The sequence below is a fragment of the Thunnus thynnus genome, chromosome 4, assembly GCF_963924715.1.
Source record: "Thunnus thynnus chromosome 4, fThuThy2.1, whole genome shotgun sequence".
Classification (NCBI taxonomy): Eukaryota; Metazoa; Chordata; class Actinopteri; order Scombriformes; family Scombridae; genus Thunnus; species Thunnus thynnus.
In genome coordinates, this window is record NC_089520.1 from 34,846,622 (window position 1) to 34,865,173 (window position 18,552).

At 38.4% G+C, this 18,552-nt stretch overlaps 1 protein-coding gene and 1 long non-coding RNA gene across 2 annotated transcripts; both read right to left on the reverse strand.

Moving 5' to 3' along the window:
* Positions 1-597: 597 nt before the first annotated feature.
* On the reverse strand, positions 598-10,551 carry arfrp1 (ADP-ribosylation factor related protein 1). Its single transcript, XM_067588473.1, has 7 exons — positions 10,167-10,551; positions 8,564-8,651; positions 7,863-7,945; positions 7,303-7,384; positions 2,184-2,254; positions 1,894-1,994; positions 598-1,207 (listed from the first exon to the last, which is right to left on the reverse strand). Exons 1-7 carry the CDS (start codon positions 10,257-10,259, stop codon positions 1,120-1,122), a joined length of 606 nt encoding a protein of 201 aa, XP_067444574.1. The 5' UTR covers positions 10,260-10,551; the 3' UTR covers positions 598-1,119.
* Positions 10,552-11,937: 1,386 nt separating this feature from the next.
* Positions 11,938-17,259, reverse strand: LOC137182164 (uncharacterized). Its single transcript, XR_010928261.1, has 3 exons — positions 15,648-17,259; positions 15,430-15,562; positions 11,938-14,363 (listed from the first exon to the last, which is right to left on the reverse strand). It is a non-coding gene; the product is annotated as an uncharacterized lncRNA (long non-coding RNA).
* Positions 17,260-18,552: the final 1,293 nt, after the last annotated feature.

An 18,552-nucleotide genomic window follows, 5' to 3' on the forward strand; every position in this document is an offset into this window, starting at 1 on the left:
TTAGTTTTTATACATATAATGTCCAGTTACCCAATCATCTGTAGTGTCAACTTATACACATTTCCAAAGTCAATCGAAAACAAGGACAAAAACAAAAACATGTTCCCGAAGCAGATCGATAAGCGATCAATGTTTTACAGGGGTAAAAAGGATACAGAAGTGACATAAACAGTCAAAAATAACAGTGAAGTGGCTGCTGAATCACATGCATACCACTCACACAAGTCTGCAAGGACTCTGATGCTGCTCGTGTTGCTGCATCAGAGTTTGTATGGAGCCCAGTGACTTATCTACTGTGAGCAAGCAGTGCAGAAAAGACAGCAAGTCACCTAAATGTATATCAAACTCGTAATAAGTTATTCTTCTTTTCTATTTAGAGTTGGACTCGGCAAATGATTTACAGCTGACATTTTTATGGTTTAAACTCTTAAATCCACACAGCTGCCACAGAATGAGGAAGCATTTGCCACTTTGCCTCGTCAAAGTATGAGTCATGATTAGGAATAATTTGTTTTTATTTATCCATCAATAAAAGTAATAATATCACAAAGCAACATTCCTCACTACTTTCACTCTGATGAGGTAAAGAAGTCAATGTTTCCTTTTTTTTTTTTTTTTAGAGGTAGTGTACAGTTTGGAGAGTACAAACCTTAAAATGTGAGCTAAAAGTTGTTTAGTACTGACACATGTGCATACAGGGAATAACTATGACAGTTTTGTATGTTTTAGGTGAGAATTTATGTGTCAAAGTGATGTTTTTACACTCTTTTGATCACAGTGTCAGTCAGTGGAGCTCCATACAGATGTAGTTACACCAGCACTAAGGCAGCAGCAGACACCGAGGTTACTGCTCATACATGACGCAGAAGAAATCATAACCGCTTCAAAAAGGTGTGACATCTGGAACTGACAGACGGTCCGTTCGAAGCACGTCTGACATTTCGCTTGGTGATAAAAAAATACTGTCTCACTCTGTCTAGTGCTACCAGACGTCCACACTGTTCAAAGTCACAGCGAACACGAGGAGATAGGAAAGTTAATCAGCTCCAGGGTGTATACGGAATGTCCTCGAGGAGAAACTCGCCTTCCACAACGAGAGTAAAGAGAGCTGATGACTTCTTATGTGATGTCCTTCTGTCTGGGTGGCCGGTGAATGTTTCTGATCACACACTTCACCATCCACTCGATGCCTTCGTTCACTCCATCCCTGCATCACAACGAGTGTTAAGTACGTGAGTTAATAGCATTTAATAACAAGGCCGATTCAATTAATCATTTTAGTGATAAAATGTCAGAAAACAGTGAAAATGTCCACTATAATTTAGTGTCCACTATAATTGCAAATAATTTAGAGCTCATGGTGACGTCTTCAGGTGTTTTATGTGATCAACAGTCCAAAATCTAAAGATATACAGTTTACTGTCATGTATGTTATGAAAAGCTTCAAATCCTCACATCCAGCAAATCTTTAGTGTATTTGCTTGAAAAAAAAAAAAAAAAGACAAAACAGCTGCTGATTAATTAATTCTGTGGATCAACTATTCAATTAATTGACTAATGGTTGCAGCTCTACTTCTGTATTGGCCAGCGAGGCATCAATACGTTTAGTGACATCATTCGGACTGATATCAAGTTGTGATGTCATGTTTTTGGGAAAGAAAGTCTTTTTTTTTTTTTTTTGTTTACATTATGACAAATCTGCAACACAGAGATTCATGCTGCATTTGCTTCTCAACACTTGTGGTTCACAAACAGGCTGAGTGTAAAAAATGTAAAAACTGGTATCAGCAGTCCAGTATTGGTGGGACTATATTACTCACAGGGGATACTGGATTGATTTGATTATATGTGACACACAGACCAGTTAACCAGTGCACACAGCAGCAGTCTTACCCTGTGAGGGCAGTACAAGGCTGGACTAAACAATCTCTCTTTCCAATCTTCGGGGCACAGTCGCTGAAGGCTGTTTTAATGTCTGGCACTGACAAACAGTCCTGAGAAAAGAACAGACACAAAATATGACTGAAGACTGCAACAGCGAGGCAAAACTGACAAAACCACAAGGGCATGCTAATCAATACCTCTGACATAGTTTCATTTTTGATCAATTAGCTGATGTGTGGATGAAAGATAAAAACATAGAGTTGAATTGGAACATGGTCATAATAATGATGGTACAGTACCGGTACATCCTGTTTGTTGGCCAGCACCAGGAGTGGAACACCTTCTAACGCCTCACTGCTGATCATTTTCTCTGGAGATGAGAGTTAAATGATTACAGGGCTGCTGCACAATGTAATACCTTTCCACAGCTGAATCAATATACATTATGGCTAGACAATATGTCTGAAATCAGTATCATGGTAGTAATAAGGAATATTTTTCCAATATTAATCTCCATAACAAATGTATGCCACATATAAATTACTCATTAAATGAGTTATTAGTGCTTTACATTAGATAAGATCCTTCATATGATTAAAACAAACCCCCGCTTTGTTAGTTTTACTTACAATTTGCTTTGAATCATTACACTGGAAAACTGAATTTTGTTAAACAATACAACATGATATTATCATGATATGGTTCCACTGAAATTCAGTCAGTAATAATAATACTGAATCACTGGCCAGTTTAATGCCTATTTGTATAGACAAGGCTGTGTGACTGAACACAGACGTCCTAATGAGCTGAGAGTCTGTCTCAATACTCACACTTGTGGTTTTGAGCATTTAAATGCACATTCACGCACCACCAGGTAGGCAAGTGTGTCCCTCGACTGAAATATACCAACACACACTACATTTTACCCACACAGATGCACACTGCATTCACACTTCTCCTCTTACTGCCTCGAAGTGGTATTCAGAGCCATATCCCACAGTTCACCAGGGTATATTGCACAACACCTGTCCAGTTGTTGGCAGTAGTGCGCCTATAGACTGGTTTTAGGACCAGCAATAATCTACAAACAAGAGGAAGCTACTCTGGATGGTATTACCTGGCCTCCAGCACCACTGTAAGGCATCTGGGAGTTATTTTTGATCAGGATGTCCTTTAACTCCCACATAAAACACATTTCAAGGTCTGTCTTTTCACATCTACATAACATCGCAAAAATCAGGCACATCCTGTCTCAAAAAGATGCAGATAAACTTGTCCACACATCTGTTACTTCTAGGCTGGATTATTGTAATTCGTTATGATCAGGCTGCCCCAACAAGTCTCTAAAGACTCTCCAGCTGGTCCAGGATGCAGCTGCACGTGCACTGACAAAAACAAGTACAAGGTGAAGAGGTGTGATATGTAGTACAACAAGCTAGTGAAGCTCTGTAAACGGAACCACATTTCCACACATACACAGCAGTGTCTTACTGGGAGTCTCACTCTTGAGGGTTACTATCTTTTCGCTGTTTTTACTCTTTGGAGCTGTTTCTAAACAAGTTATGGTAACCATTTCTCTTTAGGGACGAAGGAACATATCCCAGTGAATGATGTGTCAATAGTTTTTGGACAACAACAGAGGATGAGTACATTGTTGGTTGGGCTCTGCACATGAAATTTGTTGACAAGAAAAAAAAAAAAAACAGAAAATCAAACCTTATCCTTTAACAGGTGACAGCATAACAGTGTGACAGTTACTTGAATACCTGCAAATACAAGTGCGGGTATTGGCACAGACTAAGCTTTAACCAGCACACAGTACTTTTTAACCCTGTTAGTGCAGAGTTAATATATTCTAACCTTTAAAATCATTCATTATACTAGTTTTAAACATGCAGGACCAGTGGTAGTCTGTTCCTACGTCAGTGTTTCCCCTGTATGCTTTCAACAGCAGCACAGCTCCGCTGCTAAATAATAAACACCACCACCGAAATTTCACATTGTACACAAGCAGGAAGCTCCAGGTCTAAAAACTGTGCATAATAATCACGAGGAATGCAAACCACACTTCTTCTCTGCTTCAAGCAGCTGACTGCAGCTGAGCGTGGTGAGCGAATGAGATCTTATACCCTATCTTATGCCTGGTGCAAAGCGACGCCAAGCGCAGCGCAAGTGTCTTTGTTATTTGAAGACTGACGCAGTTGTCATTTTGCGAAGGCATCAGTGCGCCCATGGGTGTGTTGGTCTAAAAGTAAGGTGTGGTCAGGCGCATTGCTATCTTGAGGCAGCAGAGAGCGACTGCGCTATTGACCAACAAAAACCTGGTCTGAAGTCAATGGCGCAGTGTTTCATTGTTATTTTAAGGGCCCATTATCAAGACAGTAATATGCGCCTACACAGACGGCTGCACAACACACGTACACTCTGCTTGTTACACACACACACAGACGCACAGCAGCACACAAACATGCAAAAGGTAACAAATAAAAGGATTACAATGTGAACAATTATTATTGTGTATATTAACATATTTTAAAAAATACATGTCATAATGCTTAGTCATAATATTTATCAGAATTAACTAATTGCAGTAATGACAAATTCAATTGTTTAATTATTTGACCAAATCGTGGCAATACATATAGGTATTTAAACAGGCGGACGACAACGGATCAGACACAGATCAACTTTCCTGCTGCATTAATACATGAAGACATGAGGAACACATGAGGAAATAAATGAGGTGAAAACAGTGATTCAACTAAAGAAGGAAATTAATCTGCACAGCTACTATCTGCTGCCAGCAGCAGGATCAGAACCTTGGAGCTGATCAAGTCCTGATAACTGTGTTAATGATTCTTTACATGATTAAAATTAATGATTTAAGTTTTGAACAATATTTAACAAATATTCTTTAACATTTTTGAGATTACAGTGATCAGGTCTCCATACGTTCAGCAATTAAAACCCTGCTGATTTGACCTGTTACTCCATGACTGAACTAAACGATTTTAAACCAAAGCTGTAATTAAAAAAATAAACCTTTTCAAAAACCAAATGAAGATAAATTTGCAACAAATGAATGAACAAGATCTTAAACTGGTGATCTGTGGCCACGGGAGGGTCCAGGAGCAGCAGTGTGCTCGTTATGGATCGTGCACAAGCAGATCTGTTTCCTCTGCAGAGAAGCGCTCCTTCTTACTACTTGGCAAATGTGCCGTCATAATAGCAATCCACTAGGGTGCAAGTGCACCTGGCTCTTAAAGGGAATGGGAGTTGACACTCTGATTGGTTTATTGCATGTAACAACCCAAAACACACCCATGATTAATTAGGAGACTATGGACAACCCCTTTGAACCATGCGCCTGGCGCAGCGACCATTTTTCCACCGTTAAAATAGCAAAAGTGGATTTGGACACACTCTAAATGCAATTGCACCATGCGCTTCAGTCCATGCGCTTTAGATCATTAAAATAGGGCCCTTGGTGTCATTGCTGCAGCCTCTCCTCTATGTCCTCTCCTCTGCTCCCTGTGTTGGTGTTTGACTGAGGGCGGGGCTCAGTTCCTCCACACACACACACACACGCACACACACACACACACACACACACACACACACACACACGCACACACGGGGCATCAGCAGAGCAGAGAAGTGGAGACAGTGAAGCAGGTGAAGTGAAAGATAACGTTTTACTCGAGCTGACAACAACTACACTCGTTACTGTAAGTGCAGTAAAACCTTTGTGAGTGAAAGGCCAATAAGTACTTTATCAAACCACCTGTTCAACAACCATAAATATGTAGAAAAGTGATATTTCCACCTGCTTTGCCCACAGTCTCCATCCACCGCTGGCATGTTTTACACAACCATAGTTTGCTAGTTAGGCTAATAGTGAAATGTTATGAACAAGCTAAAACAAAAGCTGTCTGTATGTAGCCTAACTGTTAAGCTTAGTTTGTAATGTATATTCTTGTAAACTTAGCTGCTGGCTGAGACACACCAGCTCCTCCTCTCTACCAGCGGTACCTGCAGCAGTGAATCTCATCAGCAGCAGAGGACAGGAGGAAGGACTCATACTGACTGATGTCTGTGTTCTTCATTCATTCTATACTTCACTCACTATTTTCATGTCAGCAATATTATTTATTTTACTGGCATGTTGTGAACATTACTGTTGCTGCTCTGGCAACATTATTTAGTTCTATTTAAAATATAAATCAATTCTAATCCTGTTCTGAATTAGGATTACTTCAGGACATAGTGTTAACTTCATCAGTCAGCATATTTGTTTCACTTTTCTTCTTGCTAATGTCTGAGTGTACTGTGAGAAACTATTTTAAGGTCCAAAATGATGTGAAAAAACATAGTTTTTAGTCAAATAACATAACATTTTCTTCCCCAATCTTTGACATTTATTATAACTATAGCTACATGAGCCTCCAGAGTCCTTCTAGTGTCAAAAGCTCCTGTAAAAGATCACACACATGGCTTGAGGAATATGAATAAACATATCTGGAACAATTCTAAAGTACTTTTAAGTTATTTCACTGCTGGTGTGCACAAATACGGGTCCTGGCAACATGGGCTCTGCGTGCGAACTACAGCACTGCTGCTGAAAAAAATTCTAGAAGAAACACTGTAAGTGGTGCAGCAGGCAGTAAATTAATTATTGATAATGTTCCGCTTGCACACAATGTCTGGTGACCTTGCAATTTAAAGAGTCCGCTCCTCTCTGTCCAGTGCAGAAATACCTTAAAGTGCCACAGACGGTTGCTAGATGCTCCAACTGACTCTAAATGAAAAAGCATCAACTTCTCTCTGGAAATAATAAGTCAATCATTTTTTTCAACTACAGTCTCAATTGCTAAATTCGGGCCCTCTAGGAAGGGTGCTCGTTGTCATTTTGGAAATTATTGCTCCATTAATAAGATTTGAAGACTGATAGTAGCTTTGATGTCTGTCGTGTGGGTGTTGATTGACAGGTGGCTCACCTGCTGCTCTCTCCAGCTCCAAGACTCGCATTGAGTCGGACTACTGTCACAATATTTCACTAAGTTTAATGTTACTTGATTAGAAAACCTGTTAGCACAATTTAGCTAAAGTAGCTAGCGTTAGCTCAAGAGCAGTGCTCAGTGTTCCCAGTAAGCTAGCGTTAGCTTGGGTCCGAGGTAGCGTGAAAACCAACACCCCCACACTCCTCATTTGGAAGCTCCTGGCTCCAAACGGAAAAGATGGCGCCGACCATAAGCTGCAACTCTCCGCTTCAAACTGGCTTCAATGAAACCAACGGGTGACATCACACCTCGCTACGTCCATCTTTATACAGACTATGGTTGATATGTGTTGCTTAATGGCTATCGTGGGGTTGTTTCAAACAAGAACACACACATTACAGCGCACAGAGTGACTCACCAAAGGCCTCTTTTGATTCTGACAGACGCTCTTCATCAGTTGAATCTATCACGTAGATGACTCCATGGGACTCAGCATAGTACTAAAAATAAACATAAAGAATACAAACAGGACATCAGAGCAGACTTCTGCATTGAAAGAACCGGCAACATCACAGCGGACTGACTGCATCATCAAAAGGGCCCCCGACACAGTATTGCACTAGTTTGTTCACATGAAAAGTGACAGAAATAGTTTGTGTAACAAATGAAAAAAATAGAGTGGAGACAAGTTCAAACCCTGCTTACTTTCTTACCTGCAGACACAAGCAATCACTGAGTGACTGTGAAGTGTCATCAGTTGCACAATGTTACAGAAATGGGCATCAAAAAAAGACATAATATTTTGAGAATTAAGTCACTGTACTTTGAGAAAAATGTTGGGTTGAGGAACCAAATGAGGTATATCATGACTGGATGGAGTATGAGACTATGTACAGTGCGTGTTTCTTATAGTCCACTATTTTTACTGGCTGGTTAAGAATCTCCCTCAGGCTATTGTTGGTTTATTCTTTAACTCACTTTGTCCCACAGAGACTGGAGCTCATCCTGACCTCCCAGATCCCAGAACATGAGACGAGCTTTGCCCACATCAATTGTACCAACTGTGAAGGAAAATGACACATGCATAAGAAACATTACAGAGCAGCGGGAAGAATCAAACACCTACTGTAAAATATAAGACAAGCAGCATCGGTCATCACAGAATGTAGAGGTGTTGGCTGGCCTGAGCTTGCAGCAATATTTGTCCTTGTACCAGTAACCAACAGCTGCAGCTTTCCAGCAGAGCACTTCATAATGATGAGGTCTAAAAATTAACAATGCATGAGAAGGACATAAGCTGCACTACCCTGTTCCTCTTCAAGTGAGTTATTGACTGCTTCTGATGTCTATGTGACCTCACCCTTCTTTAGCAGGGTAAAGACACTTCTCACACCCTGGTCAGATTGGAGACTGTATTTTTATGAGAATACATCTGTAAAAATGCAGTAACATCATTACTATTTTCACCGGAAATGATTTATGTAGCAAATAACAATTAATCACTGCAGCACAGCAAACAATAAAATAAAATTAAATTAAAAAAGCCTTCCAAATTTGACTGTCTTTGGATTTTGTTGGTGTAACAGAAAGGTGATGCACACAGGGAAGTCATAGTTTGGAGTAAGAAGCTCACTACTCTTCATGACACACGACTGAAGACAGACTGGGACACCACTTACTGTTCAGGCCAACTGTAGTTGTGATTTTTGACAAATTCATTCCCTTATAGTTCTTGCTGAACTTTGTTTTGGTTTGTTCCAGAAAGGTCTGTAGAGAGAGACAACAGTAAGATTAGTGGATAAGTCAAACTAGACACAATTAATAATGATAATAATAACAACAAGAACAATAATAATAGTAGGCATATTGTGAAGTGAACCCATACAGTAGCCAACTAGCTACGGAGAAAATTGACACTGTTTCACTTAGAAGCACATTTACTCAACTAGTATACAAGGTAATAAAAGGTAATAAAACATACTTCATTGTTGTATCTTTAACTATCATGAATAAAGCAGTTAGGTTAGTTAAAGTATAGCTCCAGTTGGAAAATCTATAACTTTAAAACACTGTTTTTATACTGTATGCAACTCCATCAACAACTGAATACTTTGTCAGGCTTCAGAATCTGTTTTGGATATGTCAGTACATTTTACTTGGGAGTGTTAACTGCAGGAGGCATTTTAAAGTATTGTGGAAGCATCTTCTATTAAAACAATTACTCATAGAGAACTTTAATTTGGAAACAACTACAAGGCAGGGTGTTATTGATGATGTACTGTTCAGCTAGGATAAAACAAAAGGTCTTAGTGGTAAATTATATAGAGTCCTCCAAAACTCAAACAATATAAAGAATTTACTTGAGACAAGTTGGGTTGGGAATCAGTGGGGGGAAAATATGATTTTTTTCTGTGTATGCTTGTGTACATGTAAATGTATATGAATGTGAGTTAATATACGTGGGACTAGGTACATATGTTCACATGTATGCATTTTTTTCTTCTCCTTGTGAAAACTGGGAGAATAAAAGAAAAGTTGGGTTAAATGGAACATGGATTTGGGCAGAACAAATATTGGTGAAAATGAATAATGAATAAATGCTTGAATGTGTCTTGTGAAGTTCCTGTTAATGAAGCTTTACATCTCATGCAATACAAACTGATGACAAGGATTGACTATGCTAGAGGAAAGATTCACAAATTGAATAAGGTTTCAGGTGTGTGCATCAAGTGCAAAATGAAATTGGAGGCTCTCTTTTGAACCTCAGAAGGTTCAAAATCTATGGCTTGATTTGGAGCAACGGTTAACTACATTATTGATTAAGTGTCATTTATTTATCTCCTCCATTACGTATCCTACATGACTGTAGTTTAGGCCACATAAAATATCTGTTGGGCTAGATAATAATTTTGTTAAAATTTTGGAACTCAAACCTGGCTTCAACAATTTAAGACTGGAGGTCGACAGTGGGACGCTTTTGTAAGTTTAGTAGAAGTAGCTACTGAATATCCCCTTTTGAACATTATCATTATTAACAGTTATTGTATTCCATGCTCTGTATTGGTAGTACATGTGTGCCACATTGGACAGTGGCCCTTAATCCATACTAAGTTAATATGAGATAGCATTTCCTGATGATGGCTGATAGGTTATTTAACAACAGTTTGGTTTGCTCTTCACTCTAACTTACTTACTGTGGACAAAGCTACACACTTTCTCCTTAAACACAGTCAACAACGAATTCACCTTGTTGTAATAAATTGAAATTATAACTGAACGTACCGTTTTCCCAGCGTTATCCAGTCCCAGGATCAACACGCAGTATTCGTCCTTTTGGAACATGTACTTATATAATCCAGATAATAAAGTATACATCTTTGAGAAAAAATTGTAAACAACCCAAGTACTTGCTAACTACTCTGGCAAATATTAGCTTGGTGACTTAGCTTAGCCTACATGAGAGGCCAAACACAGCGACACACGCCACTGTGGCTTCATTGTAATCAAAATAAACAAACACGTCTATATATACGAGTGACTAACAAGCGTAGTTACATAAAATAAGTCTGTAAGAGTCGTCGTTTGTTGCTATTTTCCTTCTCTGAACCTCTACACAGTAGTGACGCTACGTGTAATCTAACCAGGAAGTTGGACGATAGGAATTGTGGGAAATGAAGTAAATCGTGTCTCGTTAGACGTTTCTGTTAATAAGCTGTATGTTCGCATAAAACGTCATTTCCCAGTGCAGCGCCTTCTTCTTCTTCCCCTTCTTTTGGGTTTATTGGCAGTCGGCAACCAGCCTATAGGCACATTATCCCCCCCTGCTGGACTGGACTATGGAACAGTAGAAAATTATAGACAAACACTAAAACAATACAAAGAAAAGAGGAAAAACCTTAAATACTATTTACTATACCAGTGTCTTTTAGGTATCTAATCAAAACATTCAACACTTTCCATGAGACTCTTCCTGACAGATTTAAAATCAAGTTTCGCTTCCTTTAGTGATGCTATTAGGGCCCTTTGTAATCATTGCCCATTGTAACTGTTACAGTCAAGTAGCACATGTTTAACTCTTTCTGGTTGATTATATTGAGTGGACAGTCTAGTTGGGCGCTTGCTTATTCTGTTTTTGATTGAGTCCTGTGTGTCCTGTCTTCAGGAGAGTTGTGACTTTGCTGCCTCTGGTTCCTGCCTCGAATTTCATTCATACCAACATAGTTTTGAATACTGTAAAGATGTCTTCCTGTGTCATTGATGTCCCAATATTCTTGCCAGATTTTAGGCATTTGCTCCTTGACAATAATTTTGACCTCAGCCTTACTTAACGGAATTTATGTATTGTTTGTCTGTGATTTTAATGATTGCTTGGCTAATATGTCAACTTCCTCATTCCCAGTGCATTTCAATGTTTCTGCATTTCATTGAACATCATCCTGTTAAAGGAAAGTAGAATTGCTTTTTTTCAGCTGGAAATCAGAGCATCAAGGCAAGAATGTCATCAGGTGATTCTGTTTGGTGTTATTCAGAAGGTTTGTATGTTCATAGACTCTCTCTTTGAAATACTTTCCCAAATTAGTTGTAGTGAATCAGAAAACAATAAAATCACAGAAAACGTCAAATTAAATCACCATGACTGTTATCACGGCAGGAGTTGTGTGTGTTTGTTGCGATGTTCTATGTGTTAATATAAAATTAAATATGGTCATTCTTTGCTTAACCTCACCTGGATTTTATTCAGGCCTACAGAATGTAGGCTAATATTTACTGTCCAACAACAGCAAAAATAAATATAATCACCGCCATCTTTATCATCATCATAAGTATCAGTTGGTAGCTGGTCCGTGTTGATTTCCTCAATCATCAAATAAGAAACCATTGGCCAACCAGCAAAAACAGCAAAAAATAACCATTCCAATAAATCAAATAAATACAACAGGATAAAAAATACATAATGATATTAAAAACAAGGTGAAAAATCAGCAATTGCACTCTTTACATATTTCAATTTATTTAAATCCACATTATTTAATGATTGATCTCTAAGTGACAGAAAGACCCCTAAACAAATACAGTTTGTGCCTCTCATGTATCAGCATACATTCGGGTCACAGAGGTGACTCTGGGCCCCATTTTCCCACAGACCAGATTTTTGTTGGTCTGCAAGATTGCAGATAGGCCCTTCTCATCCAGGTAGTCAGCGGGCTGCCATCTTTGTTTTGATACAGAAAGAGAAGGGCAACTTCAGGAACAGGTTAAAAATCTTTATGATGATTCAGCAGGTGAAATAATTTTTCATCCAGATGGTTAGAAGAGTCTGGAAATACCCTCAGAGGAGCTGGTTTTTCAAACACTGCTGATTAATTATCTTTTAGAGGAACCAATGGTTACCTCCCTGACCTGACTGTATGCTGATACATGAGAAGCACAGTCAATTGCCTAATCAATTGCCTATTTTCACATCAAGCTGTCACAAAGCAACATCATTTAAGTCCAGTATTCACTCTCCTTTTACCTCTCATTTGGTCTCCACCAACTCCTGAGAAACATACCAGATTCTTTAACTTGTTAAATGTTGCTATGTTGACTCGCCTGCTAACTATGTCGGTCAGACAGTATTGTAGCAGTATTATTGTATTGTAGGTACAGAGGGATAACCAGAGCCTATTTGCTGAAAACAGGTGTCTACAGTGGTTAATGAGAGCGGCGACACTGAACCATAGATTGTCAAGACAATGATATAAGAGGATAAAAGCTCTGGCTAGAACTACAGAGTCATGTGATAAGTCTCTGCACGGTTTATCACTGCTAGCCACAGTGTGAATATCAAGAACGTTGATCAAATAAGGTTCTCCGACCTTCATACAACTTGACTCATAGCATCCCATAAGTAATGTGCATAACACCATTGATAGAGTATGTTTTATACGATATATATAATCTATAATCTCATATATAATCATAGAAAAATCTCAGGTTTACACTTTAATACACTGAAATGAACATAAATATAAAGCATTGCACCCAGGTCTTATAGCTCATGGTTTTTGTTTTTGTTGTTATTGTGCCTCTACGCCAGCGACAGCCATGACTGGAGGCATTATGTCTTTGGGTTGTCCGTCCGTCCGTCCATCCCATTCCTGTGAACATGATATCTCAAGAACACCTTGAGGGATTTTCTTCAAATTTGGCACAAACATCCACTTGGACTCAAGGATGAACTAATTAGATTTTAATGGTCAAAGGTCAAATGTGTGACCTCACAAAACACGTTTTTGGCCGTAACTCTAGACAAAGTTTCACACAAATGTCTAATAGGATAAAATGATGAAGTGATGACATTTTATATCCAAAAGGTCAAAGGTCACACTCAACACTTTTCTAGCCATTATTCAACACCATAACTCAGGAACAGAAGGGGAGATCGTGACCATATTTCACATTTGGTCGGTTACTGAATTGGTGACACTAATCTTGGTTCCCACCTTGAAACTGTGGTGATTGTTTAGATCTTCTGTGCTGCTGAGTTGAAGATGTGTGTGAAGCATCTACGATTTAGAAGTTGTAGCTTCTTTGCAGCAACATTTATATCTGAGGTATTGTTTACTGTCATGGCTACAAATTCGTGTTCTATCAGAATCAGCTTTATTGGCAAAGCATGTGAACCCGTAAAAGGAAAATACTCTTAATACCTCTTATTAAATTCCTTCAAAGTCTTTGCTACAAATATTATATGAGTCTGGACAAACTCGGATGTAAACTGTGACTTGACTGGTTGGAGGAGGCATACAACCGTGAGGTGGTATTTCTACCTTTAATTAATGAAATTAAGTGTCTTGTGTTGAAATTGTGTTGCCCCATTAATTGACATTTTAATGTTTTGTTTTTAATGCGTGGGAGAAGTATGACTGACCGACTAAGTGTGATGCAGATTGTGACCATGTATACATGTGCCGAAACTCTGGGCAATGCATGAAAATACTTAATGTACTTGCCTATAAAGTATGTGATTTGCCTCATGGACAGCTTCATAATCTCATACCATGTTTTTCTTTCGTGGTTAACTAGAAGATTTAATTACTGTAAATTTAGTCCTTACAAAGCAGAATCATCTGTTACTCCACGCAAATAACAAATGGAGTAGAGTGGTTAATACAAGGCTCACTAAAACTAAATTATTTGATGGTATAATTTGCACTCCGCTGCTGTGCTCTGTTCCCAAAGTGTGGCACCTTGTGACAGACATCTTCCTTTGCACACATCTGTAGAATGTCTTTGGGTTGTCTGATCTTACGTACAGTCCATCACCTCTGCGTGTGCAGAAGCTGCTGACAGGATAAACAACAGTGATGTTGTGGAAGCAGCTGTTGTCTGGTTTTGCTGTAGTGAAATGTTCCTGTGTGGGTTGTGTGTCTTCAGAAGTAGAGGCAGAGGTTCTGGGAAGAGATACAGCAGCAGTTGGTTCCTGTGGTGTCCAGTCTAGAAAAAAAAAAGAATTATATAATGATATAAAATTTACAATCAAAGTATTGAATATTGAAAGATATTTTTTAAAGGGGCACTCCACCAATTTTACACATGAAGTTCTGTTTAACTGTACTACTGAGGCTGAAAATCATCTGTGTCTTCTGTGGCTCTGGATGAGCTTTGTCAGGTCTAAGGAAATAACCTGATGATGTCATCAGTTTTAATTTTTAAATGACAGCCTGCATTACAAAGTGGACATGTGGAGTTTGAAAGACATGGGAGGGCCTAATAGACACTATTGAGTTGCATTATGGGAAATTTAAGATCTAGAGTTTTTGGAAGTTTAGCCATAAAAGTCAGAATTTTGTCTTTAATTGTTTTCTAACCTTTCTCTTTTGTGGTCACCAACTTTATGGAAGTAAAAATACTAAGTTACTGAGTACTCCTCTGAGTGAGTAATGGTGTCAGATGAGGTGTCCTGGTATAAGTTAATATGGGTTAATGTTTTGCAATTTTAATTGAAGACCAAATACCGATTAATTACTGTAATCGGTCTTCTTTAACTTTCACAGTTTTCATCATGTCCTTTATTCAATCTAAGGACATACAGCCTGTGTGTCACACTAAAAATGTAAAGAAGTAACCTGTTGAACAGTAGGAGTTGTGAACGGCCAGCCATCAGATTGTGAGGAAGATCCAGAACAGGAAGTAGGAGATTAATTGTGAGATGAAATATTAAACACACTAGTGAATGGAATAACGAAATTAAATTAAATTCAAATTATTTTTTGCAAATTCATTTAAAAAGAATAAATTGATTGATCATTTATAGATTAATTTATAGAATGATATAGAATCATTAGATTAATCATTAAATGTAAGTTTAATTAATCACTTTCAAATTAAATTATGATGAACAACTGAAATAAGAATAATTATTCCAAAAGGCACAGCAGGTCATGTACCTATTTTGTTTGATGTTGGATTGAGCCACCATCTCCCATAATGTCTGTTATGTCCTTTAATTTAAGTGACACCTCTGGAGTAAACAGAGTAATGTACAGTTTGGTAGCCTCACCTTCACTAAGTTTACATTTCAGATGTGATATGAGTGGATATTTGCCCTGTTCACAGAACTGTCCAGAAAAGTCATCCATATCCAGGGTCCACACAGCAGCTCCTCCCAGCTGCCTGCTCCTCAGATAGTCCACCTGTAAGACAAACACAGGACACTGAAACTCACATGTAGAGTGACTTGTCAAAATTTGTGTCCTATTCCATAGCACGGGTGTATACCTTGGCATCATAGCTCCTCTGGTTGTCAAAGCCAACCCACTGATTGCCTTTGACAGCATAGGGAACTTTCTGACTGTCAATCCACTGAACTGAGGTACCCTTCAGGAAAGTGCATGTCTGGTAAAGAAATATCAACACACAGAAATGTCTGCGTCATCATCATTCAACTATAAGAAAATCTGTTATATCCATAATGATGAAGCGGGAGTAGTCCTAGTAGTTTTTGTTGTATAGAGGAACTGCAGTTCATGTGACACCCTTTGGCCCAAAACAGGATATGCATAAGAAATACATTTCCTTTTGAATGATCACAATTTGAAGCTTTAGGTCTGCTCTGGTATATATTTAAAGTAAAGCAAAAAATTTAATATATTTAAAATATGCACTAAAACTCATTATCTCTTCTTTCATTTTCCTCTCCAGTTTTTGGGCGTGGATTCCATATCCTGTATAAGGCCTTGAGCAAAGCAGTGATGATGATGATGATGATGATGACGTGAGACAATATGTCAGGATCCCAGTCTATGACATCACTTATAGGTTTCTGAATCATTTTACACATCACAGTGTGTTTCCAGGTGTTGGGGAGTGCTACTGCATATGTGAAAAAAGTAGCATAAATCCTTTTGTGGCTCCAGAGGGAGCTGAGTGAAATCTGATTAGTTGCCTCAAGTGATGTCACTATAGACCGACTCTGTACAATCAAGTGAATCAAGTCATTTGCACTGTGGGTAATGTAGGCACCAGGTTTCTCCAATTCTGCTGCATAAATTTTGAACCTTTTTTTTAAACTGTCCATCATGAGTTTCACAATGTTATAGGGGTGTAATGCTAAATCGATGAGTCTTGTGATGCAAACTGAACTTGTGTTAATGTTGTTACATGCTAATCCAACTTTGGGCAAAAAACCCTGATGTTGAGCTGAAAACAAGCAGCACCCACTACAACTACTGTGATGAGCTGAGATTCCATGCTGAACTGAAACTCCAGAGCAGTAGTGGCATGATAGTATATAGTGGTGTTCTATATTGATTATTATTGATCTGATTATGTTGACATCTCTGCTGAATGTAGCTAAATGCACTCGTGCAACCTCATAGTAAGACCAGAGGCCAATCTGCTGGGTGTAGGGCCCCGGGGTGGCAGGGCTGCTGACTGGAGCACCCAGGCCTGTTTCTGTGGTGGAGAGTGTAAAGGAGCAAGCATGAATGGGAAAACCCAGCAACAACTTCCTTGCTGGGGCTCCTCGCTCCATCCAATACTGCATAACATAATCCTGGCAGGAAAGAAAGGGAGAAGCTGTCAATGAAGTGAAGGCATTTCTATGAATCAATTAGCTTCTTTGGGGAATTATTATAATATAATTGATATTTAGCAAAACACAGATCTGGATTGTGTCTTTCATATGATCAGGTCATGAAATTGACTTTAGCTATACACTTTGGCTGCTCTGGTGCAGGTTATGTTTAGACTATTACAAAACGGCATCATCATTTCTAGATCATCATGTGAACTATGGCACAAGGATCTTAAGAAAGGGAGCTTTTGCTTTTCCTTATAATTAAATGTATAAGGACATCTATACTCAACAGACCACTTGCCTTTTGTGAGCTCTAATAGCCTTGTGCCATTAATTCAATTTAACAGCTCTATGGAGCTTTTTTATCCTCCTTTAGCCTCGTTGGTTTTCTGGCCTGCAAGTCTGCTCTCATTGACCTGGTTTCCAGCAGCAGCAAGCTTTAATGGATTAGACAGTTTATACAGTTTATAGAATAAATACTCCTGAAAATACTGAGTGTATTTTTTACTGTTACTATACATGAAAATAAGGTCATGAATTTAAAAAAAGGGGTAATTACTATGTTAGCTTTGTTTTCAGTGTAGAGTGGACTGTGGTGGGCCGTTACTCCATCTTGACCACCATGGAGGTCAAATGTCTTAACATTAATGAAATCCAGGTACCTAAACATATACAGACATAAGAAAGAGTGGACTTATTTAAGAAAATGTGATCATCTAATGACAGAACATATTCAAACTGGAGTTGACATGAATGTAAACCTTACTTTGACATCTCAGAGATTTCATATTGTGTATCTATAACATCTGTTTCTGCTGTCCCAGCTGCAGAGAGAATCAGTCGTTTGTCCTTGTGTCCTTTACTCTCAGCTTCATAGGCCTCCCAAAGCTCCTAAAAGCCCACAGGAATTATTTACACTTTGGTGAGATGTCCGAAATGTACCTTAGGACAACAAATCCGGATATATTTTACATTACCGCAAACCACTTCCCATTTTCTCCCATCTTCCAGACAGCTATCAGTATCCAATTCAATCCAGTATGCTATGAAAATCAGCTTTCAGAGACTTAAAATTAGTTCAATAACTGATCACACTGAACATCATATTTGATTTAACTGTTAAAGTGATATTGTAATTGTGTGGAAATCAGTTGTAAATGCAGACTGCTTAAAATATTGGCACTGCATTAAAACAAAGCAAACTAAAGGCAAGAATGATGCTCATTGTGATGGATTATATAACTCAGATAAGTTTCAAGTGTCCGCAAGTTGATTTTGATTTCTCATTCAAACGGGTCAGCATAAATTATTTGTTGTAAATTAAATTTAAAAAAACAAAACACCGGTTTAGTCCTTTAAAAATACTAGACTTGAACTTTGATTTCTTCAGTGCACTCTCTTTAGTTAATATGAGACTGAATGACAGAATAACAAAAGGATGAAAGGAATATGCTGAACATAATGATTCATCATGAATGAAGGTGTCTCACAGATGGGGATGCTTTGTTGGTAACAGTCTAACCTTTCCAGCACAACAAAGGAATGAATGGATTATGTAATAATTGAAATGATTCCTAGCTGTAGCCCAACAATAGTCAAATTTAT

What these genes read in the sequence shown, in the direction of transcription:
- arfrp1 (XM_067588473.1), bottom strand. Translation starts at nt 10,259, where the DNA reads ATGTATACTTTATTATCTGGATTATATAAGTACATGTTCCAAAAGGAC. An exon ending in TGGATAACGCTGGGAAAACG is followed by an intron (nt 8,652 to 10,166) that starts GTACGTTCAGTT and finishes CTCTCTCTACAG; the next exon opens with ACCTTTCTGGAACAAACCAA. An exon ending in CCTTGTACTGCCCTCACAGG is followed by an intron (nt 1,208 to 1,893) that starts GTAAGACTGCTG and finishes GTTGTGATGCAG; the next exon opens with GGATGGAGTGAACGAAGGCA.